The sequence below is a fragment of the Pyrgilauda ruficollis genome, unplaced genomic scaffold (assembly GCF_017590135.1).
Source record: "Pyrgilauda ruficollis isolate IOZ18807 unplaced genomic scaffold, ASM1759013v1 scaffold6, whole genome shotgun sequence".
Lineage (NCBI taxonomy): Eukaryota > Metazoa > Chordata > Aves > Passeriformes > Passeridae > Pyrgilauda > Pyrgilauda ruficollis.
The window spans coordinates 13,405,241-13,423,204 of NW_024527710.1; the positions used below are offsets into that span (position 1 = coordinate 13,405,241).

At 47.3% G+C, this 17,964-nt stretch overlaps 1 protein-coding gene and 1 long non-coding RNA gene across 2 annotated transcripts; both read left to right on the forward strand.

Moving 5' to 3' along the window:
• Window positions 1-4,595: 4,595 nt before the first annotated feature.
• CDKN2C (cyclin dependent kinase inhibitor 2C) lies at window positions 4,596-10,718 on the forward strand. Its single transcript, XM_041483618.1, has 3 exons — window positions 4,596-4,734; window positions 5,112-5,252; window positions 8,825-10,718. The coding sequence occupies exons 2-3, from the start codon at window positions 5,124-5,126 to the stop codon at window positions 9,197-9,199; spliced, it is 504 nt and encodes a 167-aa protein (XP_041339552.1). The 5' UTR covers window positions 4,596-4,734; window positions 5,112-5,123; the 3' UTR covers window positions 9,200-10,718.
• A 2,500-nt stretch (window positions 10,719-13,218) lies between these two features.
• Window positions 13,219-17,964, forward strand: LOC121362217. The gene is made up of 3 exons (XR_005956468.1): window positions 13,219-13,478; window positions 17,191-17,333; window positions 17,598-17,964. It is a non-coding gene; the product is annotated as an uncharacterized LOC121362217 (long non-coding RNA).

The window sequence follows — 17,964 nt, forward strand, 5'->3', positions numbered from 1 at the left end:
CGCCTGTCAAGCGCTCCCGGAGCCGGGGGCGGGACCGCGCCGAGCCCGGGCCGGGACCGCCGACCCCGCGCCCGGCGGCACCGGAGCGGAGCGGGGAGCCCCGGCCCGCGCCCTGCCCGGCGCAGCGGGGCCGCGGGGCGGACACATCCTTACGTCCCGCGCCGGGGGTTGGCGGCTCCCCGGGCCCGGCCGCGGCGCGCGGTGTCCCGGCTGGGCTCCGCCGCCAGCTGCGGCCTAACGGGTCTGAGGGAACCTGGCTGCAGCCGGCCCCGGGCGGCGCGGGGAAACGCGGGCCGGTGCAGCTGCCGGGCGGAGCGCGGCCCTGCCTGTCTGTGTGGGAGCGGGGCATCCATCCATCCATCCATCCATTCTCCCTCCTCTCCGTGGCCGCGCTGGTTCCGGTGCTGCAGCGGCTCCCGGCCGGTCCCCTCCGCTCCCGGGGCCGCGGTGCCCGCCCGCTGCCCCGCACCGCCCGGCGCTCGGGGCAGCGGCGACATTTCCCCCGCGTTCCCCCGGCTCAAAAGATGGAAATGCATTTTCGCAGGTTTTTCTGAGCCAACACACCGGGATCTGCACAGCGGCCCTCGCTCAGGCTTAGCACTCCAGCACTGTAAGATGCAATTCTATTATATACCGCAAATAAACCTGCTTTAAGCAATGCAAATCTAAACTGATGCTTGCTGAGTCTGCCTTCTACAACCTGACGTTCGTGTACCCCCTTAGCACCGACACAAAATACACATTTGGATGCCAGCTTGCTAATTATCCCAACACGTTTTGCTCTGCTTCTTTGAGTGTCCTGTGAGTGTCGCAGCCGAGGTCACGGACGCACCGAGCCGCTTTCCTGTCACCTCGTAACGCTACATTACGATACCTTTGAATCAAGATACTCTGCCGGCTTTAGGAAGCAGCGTTCTTTATTGTTTCTCTCGCCCATCCGCGGGGTTTCAGGGGGGCTCAGCGAGCTCGCTGCCGCCGCTGGCCCCGGGGCGAGCTGCGGGGGGAGCCCGGCGCCACCGCGGACAAAAAAAAAAAGGAAAAGCTCAGCTGTACCTTCAGGAGGGTCCGTGATCCCAAGGAAAGCCCTGGGGATGGTCTGGAGCCTGCTGCGGGCGCCTGGGCTGGGTGTCTGGCGGCGCTCCGGGCGGGCTGAGGCCGCACGGAAACGCCACTGAGGATGCGAAGCCACGGAGTCAGAGAAGCTGGGTTTTACATTTTACCGTGTTCCTGCTCTAGTTTGTGTTGGCAGGGCTTGCCAAGAGGTTTTTATTGCCCGCTGACGTGAGCTTAACAGTGCGAGCTCCCCACCACCGACCGGAGGGATGATAAATTAATTGCCCTCACACCTGCGCCTTTTTTTTTCCCCCCCAGTTTGATGTTACAGACAGTTCTGTACTAAGTAGAAGATATGGTGCAGTGCCAGGGACAGCCTATGCTAAATTACAAACAAATCCACCCACACATTACTAGAGAGTAACTATAATAAAGGCTGAAAAGCGAGTTTTAGCAATTGGAATAAAGCCAATTAATTCCTGGCACAAATTGAAGCTATAGGTACCTTGTCAAGATTAGTTACACGGCGTTCATGTCTATTACAGTCATATTTTAAATAATGATATCTATATTAGATCAAAACAGGAAGGATTTGATCCAGAACATGAAGAAAAGGTGAAAAGCTGCACATGCCCCACATCTCAGAAAGTTCACGTTCAAGTCACAGCTAAAGTTTCTGTTTGCCTTCTCACAGCCTTTCTGAGCCTTTTGAGGTGGGTTTTATCCTCCAACGAGTGAGAGACAAATTAGGGAGCGGATTGTTTTACTCCTTATAATGCCCGGTGATAATATCTCCCTCCAGAAGTTGTTTGTTGCTGGTTTCTTGGGGCTTTTTTTCTGCTGATTCTGGAACCGATCGGGACAAATCTCTCTGTTTTAGGTGGAGCATCTTTATCACTCATGAGAGGAAATGATCAGGACTAACGAACTGCTTTCTGCAAAGACTTTTGACAGACATGCAGGGTAGAGGAAGTTTGATGGCATTTTCTGGCCAGGCAGCTTTACTTGCAGGAGGCCTGCAGCACTCCAGCTATACGTTACTTAATTATTTTGCTACGTGGCGTGATTAACAGAAGATGGAAGCTTTATTCATAAACCAACAAAAAAAATAGTGTGAGACTGTTGTAATATTTGCAGGTCTAATTTTGCACTAAGTTAGCAACAGGTAACACCACGAAAACCTATGGATTTTAGGCAGTAATTAGTCACAAAATAAGTAATTTATAAGCCATCTGACTGAATAATCCAAGTTTTACATATAAATTCCCTCTTTATGCAACTGTATTTCAATAAACAGATGCTACTTGCATATGTATATTTCTAGAGCTAACTTTGAGGGAAGTTATAATTTATATTTTCGCTTTTAAAAAATGGGGGAAAAGGAGGGGAAAAAAGCACTATTACTTCTGGACGAGAATTACCACAGTGAGGCCCTCAAAATTACATGTGTTTTTTCTCTCCTTTAGTGGGAATGGGAGTGGAGGGTCAGTTGATAAACTGAACAAAAAGTTGTTTTCCCTGCTTCGTGTGTAGGCAGCTCACACTTGTCACCTTTGTGATACTCGCAAACAAGCGCGGATGGGGGAATCAGCACAGGAAAATAAAACTGCAAAGCAAAAAAGCAACCGAAGCTGAGAGGAAAGCCAGGTTCAGAAGTCTGGCTCCGTTCAGCCGCAGATCCACTGCTGTAGAACCGGCTCGGTTTGACGGCGGCGGCCCCGACTCAGGCCCCGGCCAGCCCCGGCCCCTGCCCGGCGGCCAGCGGCAGGTTCCCCGCGCAGGGCAGCGCTGGAGGAGCTGCGGCCACCGCAGCCTCCCTCCCTAACGCACCTCCCCGAGCTGTCTCGCCTGTTTACATTCAAAAATCACTTTCCCGTGGCGTCCAGGCAGAAAACAGACGTGCAGATTGCCCCTGCGAGCGATGGGTTACGTGTGCTTATCAGGGAGCCATGACATCGCTGCTTACCTCTCGGAGGGTTCGCTTGGCAGAACGCAGTCCTCCGAGGGTCCCTGAAACCTAAAGCAATCCAGCCATTAAAGCACTTTAAAACACTAAATACTGTTAGGCAGAGTGGCGGTGACATCCCCGTCCTGCACCATCCTCACTTCTTCGCCCTGGGAAGGAAAAGCGAAGTCCTCGCGTCTTCTCGGTGCCCGGGCGCGGTTCCCCTTCAAAATGGCACTTTCGAATCAATCAAGGACACCAGAAACGCGGGAAGCAGGGAGCGCTGCCGTGGACGGTCGCCTTCCACCGTTAAGACAACTTGACATTGACCCTTCATCCTTGACCTTGTCCTGAGGATGGGAGAGGAGCCCGCGCCGCTGCCGGGGCGGCCCGAGCGCGGAGCCGCTGCCCGCGGGGCGCCGAGCGAGGGCGAAGGGGCCAGGCCCGGCAGCGGAGCCGGCTCCGCTGCCCCCGCGGGCAGGTGGAGACCGCCGGCGAGAAGCTCCGGGCAGCGCCGCGGCGGAGGCCGCCCTCCCGCCTGCCAAACTCCCCCGACCCCGCTCCTCCCGCCGGGGTGCGGCGGCTCCCGCTGCTACAGCCTCCTTTTCCTTTCATTTCCCCCCCTCCCCTAGGCCTCAGCAGCGCTGCTCCGAAACGCAGCCGGGCTGTGCTGGCTGTGGCGGAGCCGTGCCCGGGCTGCGCGGCGAGGGGACGGCACCGGGCGCCGCGGAGCTGCGGCGGCCGGAGCGCGGCGGGGCCGGGCGAGGGGCGGGCGGGAGCCGCTGCAGGCCTTCCTGCTCGAACTCCGCCGCGCCTCCTTAAATCTCTGCCGTTAAAATGTGGGCGGGTGTTTCAACTCAAAAAGCGCTCAAATTTTTTTTCTTTTCAAAAAAAGCTGATGAGGTTAAAAAAAAAAAAAAAAAAAAAAAAAAAAAAAAAAAAAGGAAAAAAAAAAAAAAAAAAGGAGAGAGAAACCGGCTTCGTGTCCTTAGGAAACAGAAGTAGCGATTGTTTGCGCTTAAAAAAAGGGGGAGCGCAAAGCCGCGGGCGGAGGCGGCGGCCGCGGACCGGCAAGTGCAGCTTTATTTCGCGAAGTTGGAAGAGGAGGCGAGCGGGGCTGTCAGTGCGGCTGCGAGCGCGGCCGGGCCGGGGCAGCGGCGGCACCAGCGCAGCCCCTGCCCCCGCCAGGAGCTCGCCCCGCGCCCCGCGGCCGCGGCGGGAGGAGCGGCTGTCCCGGGGAGCGCGGACAGCGGCGGCGGGACCCCGGCCGAGGGACCCCGACCGAGGGACGACGGCGGAGAGGGCTCCGCGCCGCGGCTCCTCCACGCCCTGAGCGCGGGCGGCGGTTCGCGGCAGCCCCCCCGCGCCGCCCGCCGCCCTCCTGGATGCTCCGGAGCCGCCGCCGCCGGGGGCGGCCGCCGGCCGGGATCGCGCCCGCCCGCTGCGCGGAGGCTGCGCGGGGCCGCGGGAGTGAAGCTGCTGCTGCTGCTGCTGCTGCGGGGAGCGAGAGCACCGAGGGAGCGAGCTGGGCGCCGGGACAGCCGCCACCGCCGCCGCGCCCGGCCCTCCGCGGGCTCGGCTCGTCCTTCCCTTCCCTGCTGGGCCCGGACTAAGCCGACGGAGAGGGATGGAGGGGGGATCCCGAGCGGGAGTTGGATGCACATTGCTACAGGAGACCTTTCCTCCGAGCTGCTGCTGCTGCTGCTGCTAAGTTTCAGAAACCGGCTGTGAACAGGGTGGGTTGTCTTCTTCTTCCAAGATCTCAGGTCTGAGTGAGTCTCCGGTGTACGTGTATATATGTTACCTATAACATATACAATATATTGCATAGCTGTTAATCTATTCCCCCCCTCCCCCCGCGAAAGTGGCCAAAGTCTTTAATAAGAGTTACTCTATATGTGGAAGCAAAGAAATCTTGCTTCAAGTGGAGCTGCAGTTTTGCTGAATAATCACGTGTGAGTTAGGGGCGGGCTCTTGGCAAGGAGGTTTTTTACGAGTATTTACTACAAGGTCTTACTCCAGAAGATTAACCATCCCAATCCTTCTGTCAGTCTCCGATGCCATGCCTGGTTAAAAAAAAAAAAAAAAATCTCATCTTTTTTCCGATCGTCAGTCACCCTAAAGAATGGCCGAGCCTTCTGGGAACGAGCTGGCGTCCGCGGCTGCCAAGGGGGACCTAGTGCAACTTACTAATTTGTTGCAAAAGAATGTAAACGTCAATGCACAAAATGGATTTGGGAGGACTGCGCTGCAGGTTGGTATCCAGAGAGGGAGAAAATATTTCATCACTGGTACCTACGTGACCCGGGTTTCCAAAAAAGACAACGTTTTAAGCAGGCTGGTGGATGAAATTCGAGTGGTTTTTCAAACTCGTTGGATGCCATATTTTATAAGTTTAGTGGCTCCAACTCCCTAAAATGACGTACTTGAAATAAAACTGGTCAAAACCATTCTTTCAGTCGGGGATCACCCTCAATGTCAAACGGGCGACGAGTTTGCTAATATTTTGTAACTTCGTGGGGAGGAGGCAAGGAATGAGAGAGCTGAGATGAAAAGAAATCAGCTTAGGTGAGCAAGATTTCATAGCAGGTCTGTAAACACAAATGTTCTGTTCTTGGAAGCTTAGGATTTTTAATTTTTTTTCTTCCCTTTTTTTTTTCTTTTTTTTTTTTTTTTTTTTTTTTTCCCTGCAATGTGCTTTTAAAGCGTGGCTCGTCTGGGTTCTGGGGTGTGCTGTGGATGGTACTTTTCCTTTATACTCTGCTTGTGGGAATGACCTTTCTCATGGGGAATCATGCTGCTCAGAAGCGAGGACCTCCGATGTACATTAAGAGCTAACCCTGCGAGCCAGGGTTCCAGCTGAATCACTTGCTTTTTCATTCATATTTAAGACTTTAAAATTTGCTTTTTTCAGATCGGTTAGCAGGGCACTGCTTCCAGTTATTTCCTTTCTGATCGTATAGGGTTCTGTGCCCTAATTTTTAACTCTGTAGTTGTGCAGGCAGGAGTTGGAACTCGTCCAACTGCTAACTATTGTAGCTGATGAAAGATTTTGCTTTTAATATTATCAGATAATGATGGCAAAAAGGCTAGAATACCTACCAAATAGTGAAAGATGTGATTTATAAATCCAGAGGGAAAATAAGTGGGGTTATTTGTACTTCAGTTGCAAGTAATGCAATGTGGAAGTGGAGCTATAGGTCTTTTTAATTTCACACATTAGTAAAATCGTTTTTTAACCCCTATTCCCCCTTCCCCCAAAACCATGGTAATAATTTCTGAAAGTGGATTTTTAGACAACATAGAACCTGTGAATGTAGTCGAGATATTTACAGCTTTTTGGCTTAACATCAAAATGTTAGAGCTGGAAAATAAGCACCTCTTGCTGATAATGCAGGAATGACCCTTTTTTGATAATTTTGCTGAAGCTGGAGATCTGTGAGCTCCTCGCTGTCCTCTTAACACCTAAATAGGGCATCGCATGGCAGTGCAGGCACTTGCAGCAACTTTAAAGAGAGTGAAAGGGTTTAAATTAAAAACTTAGACAAGCTAAATTCTTTAAGAAAGCAGAAAACATTTAGCTAGTTGATTTATCCTCGGGACAAGGGCTGAAAACTGACTTGTCCTACAGGAATGCTGGATATTTTTTCTTAAAGCAGCTAACTGTCCATATCCTGAATTAAGGTATACTTTACACAATTACATAGCATCCAGCTGCATTAAACATGCATCTGTTCCCTAACGATACTTCTTAGGGATTACAACAACTGAGCTAATGAACCATCACAAAAACCAAAACAGGAGAATCTGTCGACTTATTTTCAATATGTATCATCCTGAAATGTGCTGTGGGTGCCTGGCCACGCTCGAAAGACTTTTCTCTCAGTGCACTCTGCAAGAGTGAGATAATCTCTCTGTAATCTCTCTCTCAATTACAACGGAGAGAATGCTCCTATGTTAATGTAAATGAATTTATATTTTTCCTCTGCATTTATGTTTAATTAAACAACTACTCGGCTTGTCTTGCTCTGTCCTTTTTATTTCTGGTGAGGTGTACCTATGCAGGCCTCAAATACATCTCCTGCCCTCATGCTCTTTGTCAGATTTATTAAATTAACGCTTTCTACTTCTTCACCTCCCTCCCCCCTAACATTATTTTGCTAAATATAGGAGGCATTTGCTGTTCAGTTGTAGCCCACGGCCAAAAAGCATCACCTTTTTTAGGATTTTCTCCCCCTCGCATCTTTAACTGAAGCCTTCAGTCCCCTGGCCTGAACACTGAAAACTCCCACTTAACCCAAATATATGTTCTGAATTCACAAATAACACAGCCTGGGCTCTCAAAAAGAGATCAGAATGTCCGGTTTTTACTAAACAAAGAGAGATCACAATGATCTTGTTTTCTTTTACATCGCTTCCATCTCTGTCAGAAGTGAAAGAAGTGCCTGGAAGTCGGGAGCTGGAAGCCTTGGGGCACAGAGAGATCTCTTTCCCTGAATCCCAGCCTGTCTTATCTGCACTTTTGCTCCTGTCTGTGGTTATAATGTGTTGGGCTGCTTTACACTTCAAACGCTGTACATAAGTGTATTTATTATATCTTGTTTTTCTTAAAAAACTTGATATATATTTTTCATCAGGAGATATTTTCAGCAAACCTCTGTAGAAATTGTACCTTAAGCTAAATCTAACGCACTGTAATGCTCGTTTATGCTGATTTTTTTTAATTAATCAAGATTTTCAAATCAATGTGTGAATTTCTCTGTAAGGAAATAGAAAAGAGTTGGTATTTTTTCGAATTTTATACTTACAATGAGACTAGTTACAAGAACAGGAAAATACTGCCTATAGGGTAGAGATTACACAATATACATTACAGTGTTCATTTTTGGAAAGTGTGCAAACAAAAAATGAGGAATTACAAGGAAATCGGTGCAAGCAGTTAAGTTACAAATAAGAGAGATTTGTGTTCTAATTATGATAGTTTTATGGTGCAATTGAGAAAATTGAAAGAAGCTTTTTTTTTTTTTTTTTTTTTTTCCCTGAGAGAAACAGTCAGAAAATCCAATTATTGTTGTTGTTGTATTTTTTTTAAGGGATGTTTTAGCAACAGAACATAGCCACAGTTTACTTATAGAAAGGTTATGAAAGTATAATATAATATCTGATTTTAGAAGACAACTTCTGTCACTTTGAAACATCCCTTTTGACTTTTCCTTTTTGGGTGACCTAATGAAACACAAATATTGGGGAGAAGAATTTCTTTTAACATTTATGTTTCTCAACAGAGAGAGCTATGGTACAGTCCAAATATTTGTTTTATGATAATGCACAGACAATGTAAACACCTGAAAGCTTGTAAAAACACATTCTACATTTGCTGTTGCTTAGGTAAAATATCTGTTCCTCAGAGACCCTATATTTGCTGTTTAACAAGATTAAACAGTAATGCAGAGGTGTCTCAAAACTTAGGCAAATAAAACCGAACTATACTTAATTTTTATATGTTAAGAAACTGAGATGACCCTCGTTAGGGAAAAAAAAGAAGTTGTTATGTGCCATTCTGTGCTATTTCAGGCATTAATCTCTCCGAGGCAGAAAGCTATGACCACCGAAATGATAACATCTTTCACAATTTCACCGAGTTCAGTAACAAATGCATGAAAAACGAGTCGTTCTGGTGTGTCATTAGTTCTATAGCGAGCCTCCTCTGTCTGCTTTAAATGAGAACTGGACTCTGACAAAAGCCAGGGACGAGAAGCGAGGACGGGAGGCAGTGCTGCAGCAAACCCCCACCCGCGGTATCCAATTCTCCTCTCTCTTTCGCAGGTGATGAAACTCGGGAACCCCGAAATCGCCCGGCGGCTGCTCAGCAACGGGGCCAACCCCAACCTGAAAGACAGTACCGGCTTCGCTGTCATCCACGATGTAGCCAGGGAGGGCTTTCTGGACACTTTGCAGACTCTGCTGGAGTTCAAAGCCGATGTTAACATTGAGGACAACGACGGCAACCTGCCCCTGCACTTGGCGGCCCAGGAGGGCCATGTGCGGGTGGTGCAGCTGCTGCTGGCGCGCTCCGAGTGCAAGGTGGGCCACCAGAACAAGCGGGGGGCCACCGCCTACGACCTGGCCAAGCTCTACAGGAGGGCAGCCGTGGTGGAACTCCTGGAGGCCAGCAGCTCCTTCCCCCCCAGCATGGACTGAACCCCGCCAGGACGGGGTCTCCTTTGGACGTGAGGGTGTGCACAGTTCTTGGGGTGTTTTCCTCCTTTTTAACAACATTTGTTGCCACATTACTTTTTTTTTTTTCTTCTGAACAGCTGGTAGTGTAACTCTCAAGAAATTCCAGAGGTGGGTTTTTAGACAATGGATAAGTTTCGAATCCATGCTCCCAGCAGTTTCCTATACCTTTCACTTTACACAGTACTCCCAGGCTCATCCGTGTGTATGTTGGTTGCTCATATTAGTTTTCCAGTATCAACTTTTACAATTTATTTTAGGTCATTCATATCAAGTCATTAATACAAGAACTACTATTCACATGCTTAATATTGCTGGACTTTTAAGAAAAGGAAATAGTTTACTGTGATTTCTCCCACCTCTCAATGCACCCCTCCTTTCTCCTCACTCCCCCCACCCCTTTCGGTCAGGCTCAAGAGTCTGAGGTCCTGTTTTAGATAAAAACATCTTTTTAATAAGGGGTCATCTGCAGCCCTGCACAGGCAGAGCTGGATGTCAAAGGCTGCGTGGCATGAGGACAGTGGATGGCGCTTAGATGCTTTAGGCAGTAACTGTATTTTGTCACTAACAAGAGCTTGTAGAACTAGGTCACTTACTTTCTAAATGTAGATGACACTTTTCCTCTTTGTATATTTAAACTTTCACCGATCTGGTTTTGAATTTAGTTACCAGAAACAGTATAAGTGGTGTTTCTTCGATTGCCAGAGGTTTTAAACAGCTCAGTTTAGTAGTTCGTGTTTACTGTGCACTGCAGAGGACTTTTTTTTCTAGTTTCAAAACAAGCAGCAGAGAACCATTGTCAAAGAGGACACGAAAGCTGCAATACAACACTTCTGGTCGCTCCATCTGCTGATTGCAGTTTAGATGTTCTCTAAGTAATATTTGCTTTCCAACAACTATTCTGTTTTTTTTTCTGGAAATAAACTATTTTAATGACAGCATCTCACAAAACAAGAACATTTGAATACGGTGACATTTAGGAAGCAGCACTTTTCATATTTGTGAAGTTAAGTTATTGCTTGCACCTAAAACACAATTTAACCATTGGAAATTTTCTATTGCAACAGAGAGTTGAGAGTATTCACCAGACTGAAACTCATTTGCCTCTCCAGCCTCAACAGGAGCTAACGATGCTCAGCACCGTGTCGGGAAGAGTCTATTATGAAACTTTTAACATTTGTACAGGATCTACTTATTGGGCAGATGGGCAGTTTAAAGTGCTTTATTTTGAATAGTCTAAATTTCAGTCGTGCAAAATAGAAGGTTTTAAATAAATGAAAAATGAATACTACTTTAAATAGCACTTAAAAGAGGAGAGGGAATAGTCTTAGTTTTTAACTTTTTTTTTTTTTTAATTAGCCCCCCAAAATCAGTTACTACATTTTCAAGTAAAAAGAAATTTGCTGAAACTGTCTGTCACATTTACTATAAGCTCTGTCACACTGCTGTGTTCTGATTAAAAACCTCTGTGAAATATGAAAAATTGTGCCATGATCATTAATCAGAGCAACACAGCACATAAGAAGCATTTTTAGAGAAATAACCCCAAAATTCCCAGTAGAAAGGGCACTAAACCACCTGAAATATTCAACCGAGCAACATAATCCACAGGTCCCCCAGATGAAGTGACCCAAATCGCTCTGTGCTACTCTCCATCTTCCTTTCCTCGTGTCCTGGAGGATGCTCCAAGCCTTTTCCTTCTCCATTCCTCTCACAAAGAGGAATTCCGTGCTACACCAGAAGGTAACATCCAGCTTTCTCACGTTTGTTATTCTTTTTTTTCACCCGTGCTACTAAAAAACCTCATTTCAAACCCGTTTGGAGCTTCATCAGCATTTAATTTACGCTAAGGCGAAGTTTAAGCAGTGGCTTAATAAGAACAACTTCGCTTCCGAGAAAAATGCCCCGCCTAGTCAGAAATAGCGGCTTTTATTGCGTGCCAGGAGTTCAGGGTTAAAGCCAGGACGGATCAGCCCCCGGCCATGCCCAAAGCCTCGGCGGCTGAGTCACGGCTGATAGTCTGGTTTAAAGGTGTGTTTTATCTGATTTCACTGCTGCGTTTTCTCTGTGAGCCCCTCAACAAGATGATCAATTGAAATTCCTAGTTAGGTACTTGGAAAGCAAAAAATTGCTCTCTATTATCCCAGGAAGTTAATAGTTACTGCAAAGAGCCTCTAGGAAACCAAAGAAATCAGTCAGCTGGTGTTACACGCACCTCACAGGGTTTGCCAGTGACAAAAGGTGCCCGGTTGAATGGCTTTCCAATCACTGAGCGAGGAGAAAATAATATAATGCGAGTCTCATTAATAGGGAATCTTGACACCTAAAAAGGATTGTAATATCCCATGTGGTTTCAGAAATTGCTTTGGCGCTTTCCCCCCACTATTCTGGCAACATCAAAAAGTCCAGTTTCAAAAACTCGCATATTCCTGAAAATGTCGACAAGCGTATTTATCCAGAGACGCAAAACTGCAGCGTGTGAGATTGAATTGAAGATTTTTGAGGGGTTTTATTGAGACACAAACCAACTGCCAAGTTAAGTCTGCAGGCAGGAGCAGAGATCGCCCTGCAGCAGCCCAGGAATCGGCAGCAAGCAGTGCAGTACCGAGATGAGAGGTATAAATAGAAACAAATACAGCAAGCACAGAAAAATGTGAAGAAATAGAGCATAAAACGTAGCTGTACCAGGATTCACAGTGACCAGGCTGTGTGAGGACACAACTGTGGGGCAACAGCCCTCTCCCCTATTTCAGTTACACGGATGAGCAAAGCTGTTGCACTTGACCTTTGTTTCTAAATTATCCTCGGAACAACGGCGGGGGCTGCTGAGCTCCTTTTGGAAAGGGGCAGATCCTAAAAGGATCCTGCAGGGAACGAAGAGAGTTTAATCTGTGGCAGCAGCACCGTGCGAGGGTGAAATACCCGATCTGTGGGTGCTGGGGACACAGGGGCAGAGGTGCAGGGCACTGTACTGCCCTTAGCCGGGGGAGAGTGAATGAGAAGGTATTTGAAGGTGAATTTTCCTCAGTCTCCAGTGCAATAAGCCACAGCACATTTAAGTACAGGAAAATACTTTCTTTCCAGCTTTCAGTGTGGGGAGAGGAATGGAATCAATGGTTTATTCCACGGTGGGGTAAGATATCAGCTCCCTAGGAAATGCCATTGCACCGTTCACATGAAGAAAGAGTTAACACAGGAGAAAGCTACCACTTTTCATCTTCTAAAAGAAAGAAAAGGTTTTCTTCCACAAATGTACCTGGGAATTCACTGGGCAGCCAGAAGCAGCCAGACATTATTATCTCCTGACTGAAGTGCTGAAATTCCCTCGAAAAAGCGAGGGGAGGAAGGCTTTTACATTTATCCGTTGGGACTGTTATCCTGTGCATGGAGGGGGAGGGGGGGGTGGGGAATAAAAAAAAAAAAAAAGAAAGAAAAGAAGGAGAGAGAGAGAAAGAAAGATTTCTCACCGGCTCTCAGCACAGCCTGCCCCACCACACAGGCACTCAAAATGTCGGTGCTCCCGGAGGGCTCTGCCGGGGTCCCCGGGGAGGAGGGAGGGTCGCGCCGGCCGGGCTGCGGGCAGGTCGGGCGGCCCCCGGGGAGCGCCGGGGCGCGGGGCCGCGGGGCGGGGGGGCCGCGCCCGGCTCCGAAACCGTTACTTTGGCTCCTGCGGCTCCGCTCCCCTTGCTCTTCCTGTCCAAATAATTTTAAATTTACGCGCCTTAAATAACAGTCTGATTTTATTTATTTAGTTTCCTCCGCGGGCTCCGCCGCCGCTTCGCTGCGCCCCGGTTCCCCCGACAGGCCCGGGGCGGCCGCCGGGCGGGCAGCGCTGCGGCCCCGGGGCTCGGACACCCCGGCCGCCCCCGCCGCCTCTCTCCCGCCGCCGCCGCAACTTCCACTGCGCCCCTTTTTTATTTTTTTTTTTCCTAGCTTCTCCTTCTTCCTTTTTTTTTTTTTTTTTTTTTTTTTTTCCCCTTTTCTCTTTCCCCCTCCCTTTCCTCCCTCTCCCCGCAGCCGGGACTGGAGTCTCCTCAGCGAAACTCCGGTGCTTTCGCAGCCGCAGTGAGTACAGAGAAGGGACCCGCGTCTTGCCGGGGGATGTTTCTAACGCATCTTTGCGGCCGCTGCCGGGCGGCGGGGCTCCCGCTGCTGCGCCGGGCTCTCCTCCCCCAGCCCCGCGCCCAGGGATGCAGAAGCATCTTCTCCCACCGCAGCTCACGTAGAAGGGAAAACCCGGCAGGTTTGTCTCCAGGTTTCCTTAAAAAAAATGGGTGGCAAGGTGTATCTCCCAGCCGGAGCTTTTCATGCATGACCTTGTGTTACATTTTAAAATCAGACAGGCGAGAGAGGGGGGAGGAAAAATCCACGCTTCTTGGCTTCTGTGTCGCGGAGGCGAGAAAATTATCTTCGGATGTAAAGTACATGGCACATTTTTGAGAGACAGATGTGCCAAGCCTGGCTCTGAAGCCCTGGTCTGCAGAGTCCCACTCGGAAAAAAATAATAATTCACTTCTGCCATGGCTCTGAGTGGTAAAATGGCTTCTGCGTTTTGAAGAAGCACTCAGTACAAATCACCAGGGACATTTTACAGTGCCAAAGGTTCCTGCTTGTCATTTTGTACTTTTTCCCTGTTTGAATTACCTTTCAGCACAGTATCAGTTATAATTGTGCGAAGTTCAGCTTAAGGATCTACGAGAAAGAGAACTCTCCTGTGCTGGATACTTCAGAATAACCTTGACCTTTGATTAGTGCTTATCCTACAAGATAAGTCATGCAGGGAAAGCATGGAATTGGGCAAGGCACCTGCAAAAGCACAAATGAAATGGCTCTATTTTTAAGCTAGTGTTAAAATGGCTTCTGAATCTGACAAACAAGGGGCACTCAGGGGCTAAAAGACAAAATCTAGAGCTCGGTGGCAAATTTCAGTTTGACACACAGAGGACCCCGAGCCAATTTCTTCATCCCCAGATACATTTTGTGCCGTCGGTGCAGCCAGACTCAAACTGCCAGAAAGGGTAAATTCCCTCTGAAAGAAAGTGAATCAGCCAAAAAGTATAATCAGCTTTTCAGGGAAGTACAAGACCACTGAACCATGTTTCCAGTCGCATTTCTTTGTTCCTCTGTAACTGTTTTCTGATATTTGTAGCAGTAATTATAAGGGCCACTAGCATTTATGAATCTTTCAAATTAAAGAAGCCTAATTCGGGGTAGGAAGATTGAAACATTTTCTTCACAGTGCAGCCACTAAAAGGTTAAAGTCGATTCACAGCTCCTCTGAAAGTTTTCCTTCAGCAGATAGTGCCTATCAAGATGGTCTTTCTTTCTCCTGTTACACCCTGAGAGCAGGAAACGGGGCAGCATTTCTACTGCAACACAGCCCTCTTCACTCCTCAATATTAAGATTATTACCAGCACAATGATATTTTAATGAACACTTTTACATACACGGAGCTAATGAACATTTAAAGGAAAAGAGACACAGCACAAACCACAATAAAATGCGATGCCTTGTAGGAACACTGAGTATTCAAAAGCTTTTCAGGGTTTGACCTTAATGAAACACAAGAGCAGTCCTGGGTACAGATCACATTTATATGCGGAGTATATTGCAGGCCCGAATGAGGGCTTCTGCTAAAGTTAATTGTAATTTTCTGGTGAGGGAGGATCCGTGTTCAGGCCTGGAGTTATTAACATCTATTCTGATGGAAATAGGGACATTGGGATACACTTTGCCAAATCAAAAAAAGAGTACTTTCTGCTTCAGATCTGTTACCCTAGAGGTGATGTACCACCATTTGAAAATCTGCACTTCCAAACCAGGCATGCCAGGATGGGACTGAACTGATCAGTCAGGAACTTTTGCTTGCATCTAGTAATGCTGGAGAACAGGCAGAGGAGATGTTCAGTCCACACTAGCTGGAATATACACAGGCCTGGAAACCAAGCTGTTAATTGTAAATGCTTCCCACAGAACGGACTTTTAAAATTTTTCTGAAAGAAGAAGTACACTCTGCTAGAAAAAGCAGTTTTTTTCTCTGTACATAACATAGTCCTTGAGGGTGTGACTGTAGGTACACAAACAAAGCTGTATTTAATCTCCCTAAGAGAATTTTATAGAGAACATCTGTTAAAGAGGAAAGTGTATTTGTTTCAGGAGAGCTGTAACATTTAGTAATATCACCTCCTTGCACCAACATATATGATTTAAAATAGTGTGCTGTCTGTGGATTTTTCAGTTGTAATTGGTTTTAGCTCCTGTAAAATAAGGGCTGCAGAGCTGTGCTACACTTTGATGCAGTCACAGTATTCACAATCCAGCACTGTGTGCACGTATTACAGAGAACAACAATTTCCTTCCTGTACCAGCATTTTAATTTATGGAAACATACTGTTTTGTGTAAAGAAGGTAGTAGATAATTAACAGTATTCATTTAATCTAATTATAGGCCTCTGAGGCAAAAAGCTGACACTTTTCATTGTGGTATATTCAGGGAAGTTAATTGAAACAACATTGCAGCCACAAGGCATAACATGCCCATCGTAGATTTGATACTAATTCTTTTTTCAAAAACGGGACGAATCCGATGCTCACTAGAGATAAGAATTGCTGTTACTCACTCGAGTAAGGAAAGTCTGGGGAACCTCATTATGCAATGCTGCATGCACTGCAATATCTCTGCAATTCCAGGGCTAACCACAGACAACTTAATTTGCCAAATTGTGAGATGATTTTGTAATGTACACAAGTATCTACTACAAATTAAGAAAAGATTGAACACGTTTTTAGCTGGGACGTAGGTCAGAATTTGAACAGAGATCTGCCTCAAGAAGCAAGAGGTCAATGTACCAACTTTTAGCTCTGTTTAATCTTTAGGAGGAACCAAGCAGTAACAGCAACCTTCTCCCTAGGAGTTGTTATTAGAAGTGTAGTTTGTGGATTTAAGCTATCAGTATGACAAACAGATAAACATACAGCAAATCAACACCTGCAGATCCCAAGTATGTATATAAAAAAAAGTCAGACCATGTGCAGAGTAATTTTTTCTATCACCTGATACACACCAACAACTCAATTTTCTGACAGCAGTGCTGCTTTCATTCTCAAAAGGAAAGTAAAGCTCAGTTCTGCAAAGCTTGCCTTCAGCTTGCAGAAAATGTGACAGACCAAACATGCTGTTTGTGGGGAAGCATTTGCCATTTATATTGAAAAAATTGGAATTTAACATAAATGGCAAATGCTTGCAAGCTGAATCACCACGGCAGGGGCAAATTTCAATGTTTCCCCGTTTTACTACTGGAGGAGTAGAACTGGTGTCTCTGCAGCTCCAGCAGTACCACGGGGCAGGACACCTCCCACTCCCCTCCCTGGCTGCTGCTCAGTGACCTCCAGCTCTGCTTTGCCCGTGGGCAGCACCCAGCCCTTTCCCACTCTGCTCCTGTATCTCCAGCCCTTGCCCACTCTGCTCCTGTATCTCCAGGCCTGTTCCTGGGGGTGGGAGGTACAATTGCCAAGGCAGGGCTGCTGACCCCTGTGATGAATTACACACAATGTAATGGGGATGGTGCAAGCCGTCTTAGAGGACAAACACCCACAGTGAAAGGCCATCAGGCTGAATGCAGGGCCTTGCTTTGCTCTGCCAGTGGGAGACACTGCTGGCAGCCCTACCTATCATTTCAAAATTACTTGTAGCATTTTCAAATGGATTTTGCAGAAATACTTTTGACTGTGATTTTTTAAAAAAGCCACATATTGCACTTCAGGCACTTGAATGTTTGTTAACAAAATCAGAGAGAGGAAGCCTGAAAAATAAACAGATAATGACACGCGGTCACCTTAACTCCAGGGCTCTGGCTCATGAGATCCAGAATGTGCGATAAAGATCTCTAACAAGAAAAGAAAATGTGGCTATAGATGTTAGTCATACCTGATTCCTGTTCCTATACCATTACAGATAAATCACTATTTGCATTTATGTCTGACTCAGAAGATCAGCCTAGTCTCAGAGTTCAATCTGTACTCACACCCCTTCTTTCCCTTGATGCTTGTCCTCCTGCCTGGCTCCTGCCTTCTCTTTCTCCTCTCTGATGTTTTAAGGTAACTCCCAGTTCTTTCTCTTCCACACTGTTTATCCATCTCTCCATCCCCTGGTTCCTGCCTTCTTATGCACTTCACACTCTATTTTCATATCCTTGCTTTAGTTGCACACCAAACCTCTTATTTTTTCTTAATTATTTCCTCTGGCATCTTATCTTTATCTCCATGAGGCTTATTAATCTCCTTACCCAATATATCATACCTTTTCCCATGGCATAGCAGGATCTCTTTATGTAAATATGTATAATCTTTTTTTTTCCCTAGTCATGCAGAACTGCTTCCACAATTGATTTCAGCCCATGAAGTCCCAGGAGAATTATCACTGGTCAGCAGTAGTTGTCTCCTTGGACTCTATTGTCCTCATCTCCTCCTTCCTCTCACTTTCTGCTCCCTGGTTGCAGGCCTCCTCCCAGACACTTTCATCTTTGTGACCCATCCTCCTTTGCTCAGCAGGAGAAAGGGAGGTGGTGCACACAGGAGAGGCACCCAGATGTCACAGGAAGGGAGGAGCACTCGTGGTCCCCCTGCCTTGGGCACGGATTGTACCCGGCTGCCCCGCAAAAGCCCCCGAACGTGGAGCGGGCTCTGTCAGCTCGGGCTGGCCTTTGGAAAACTCAGTAAAATGACAAAA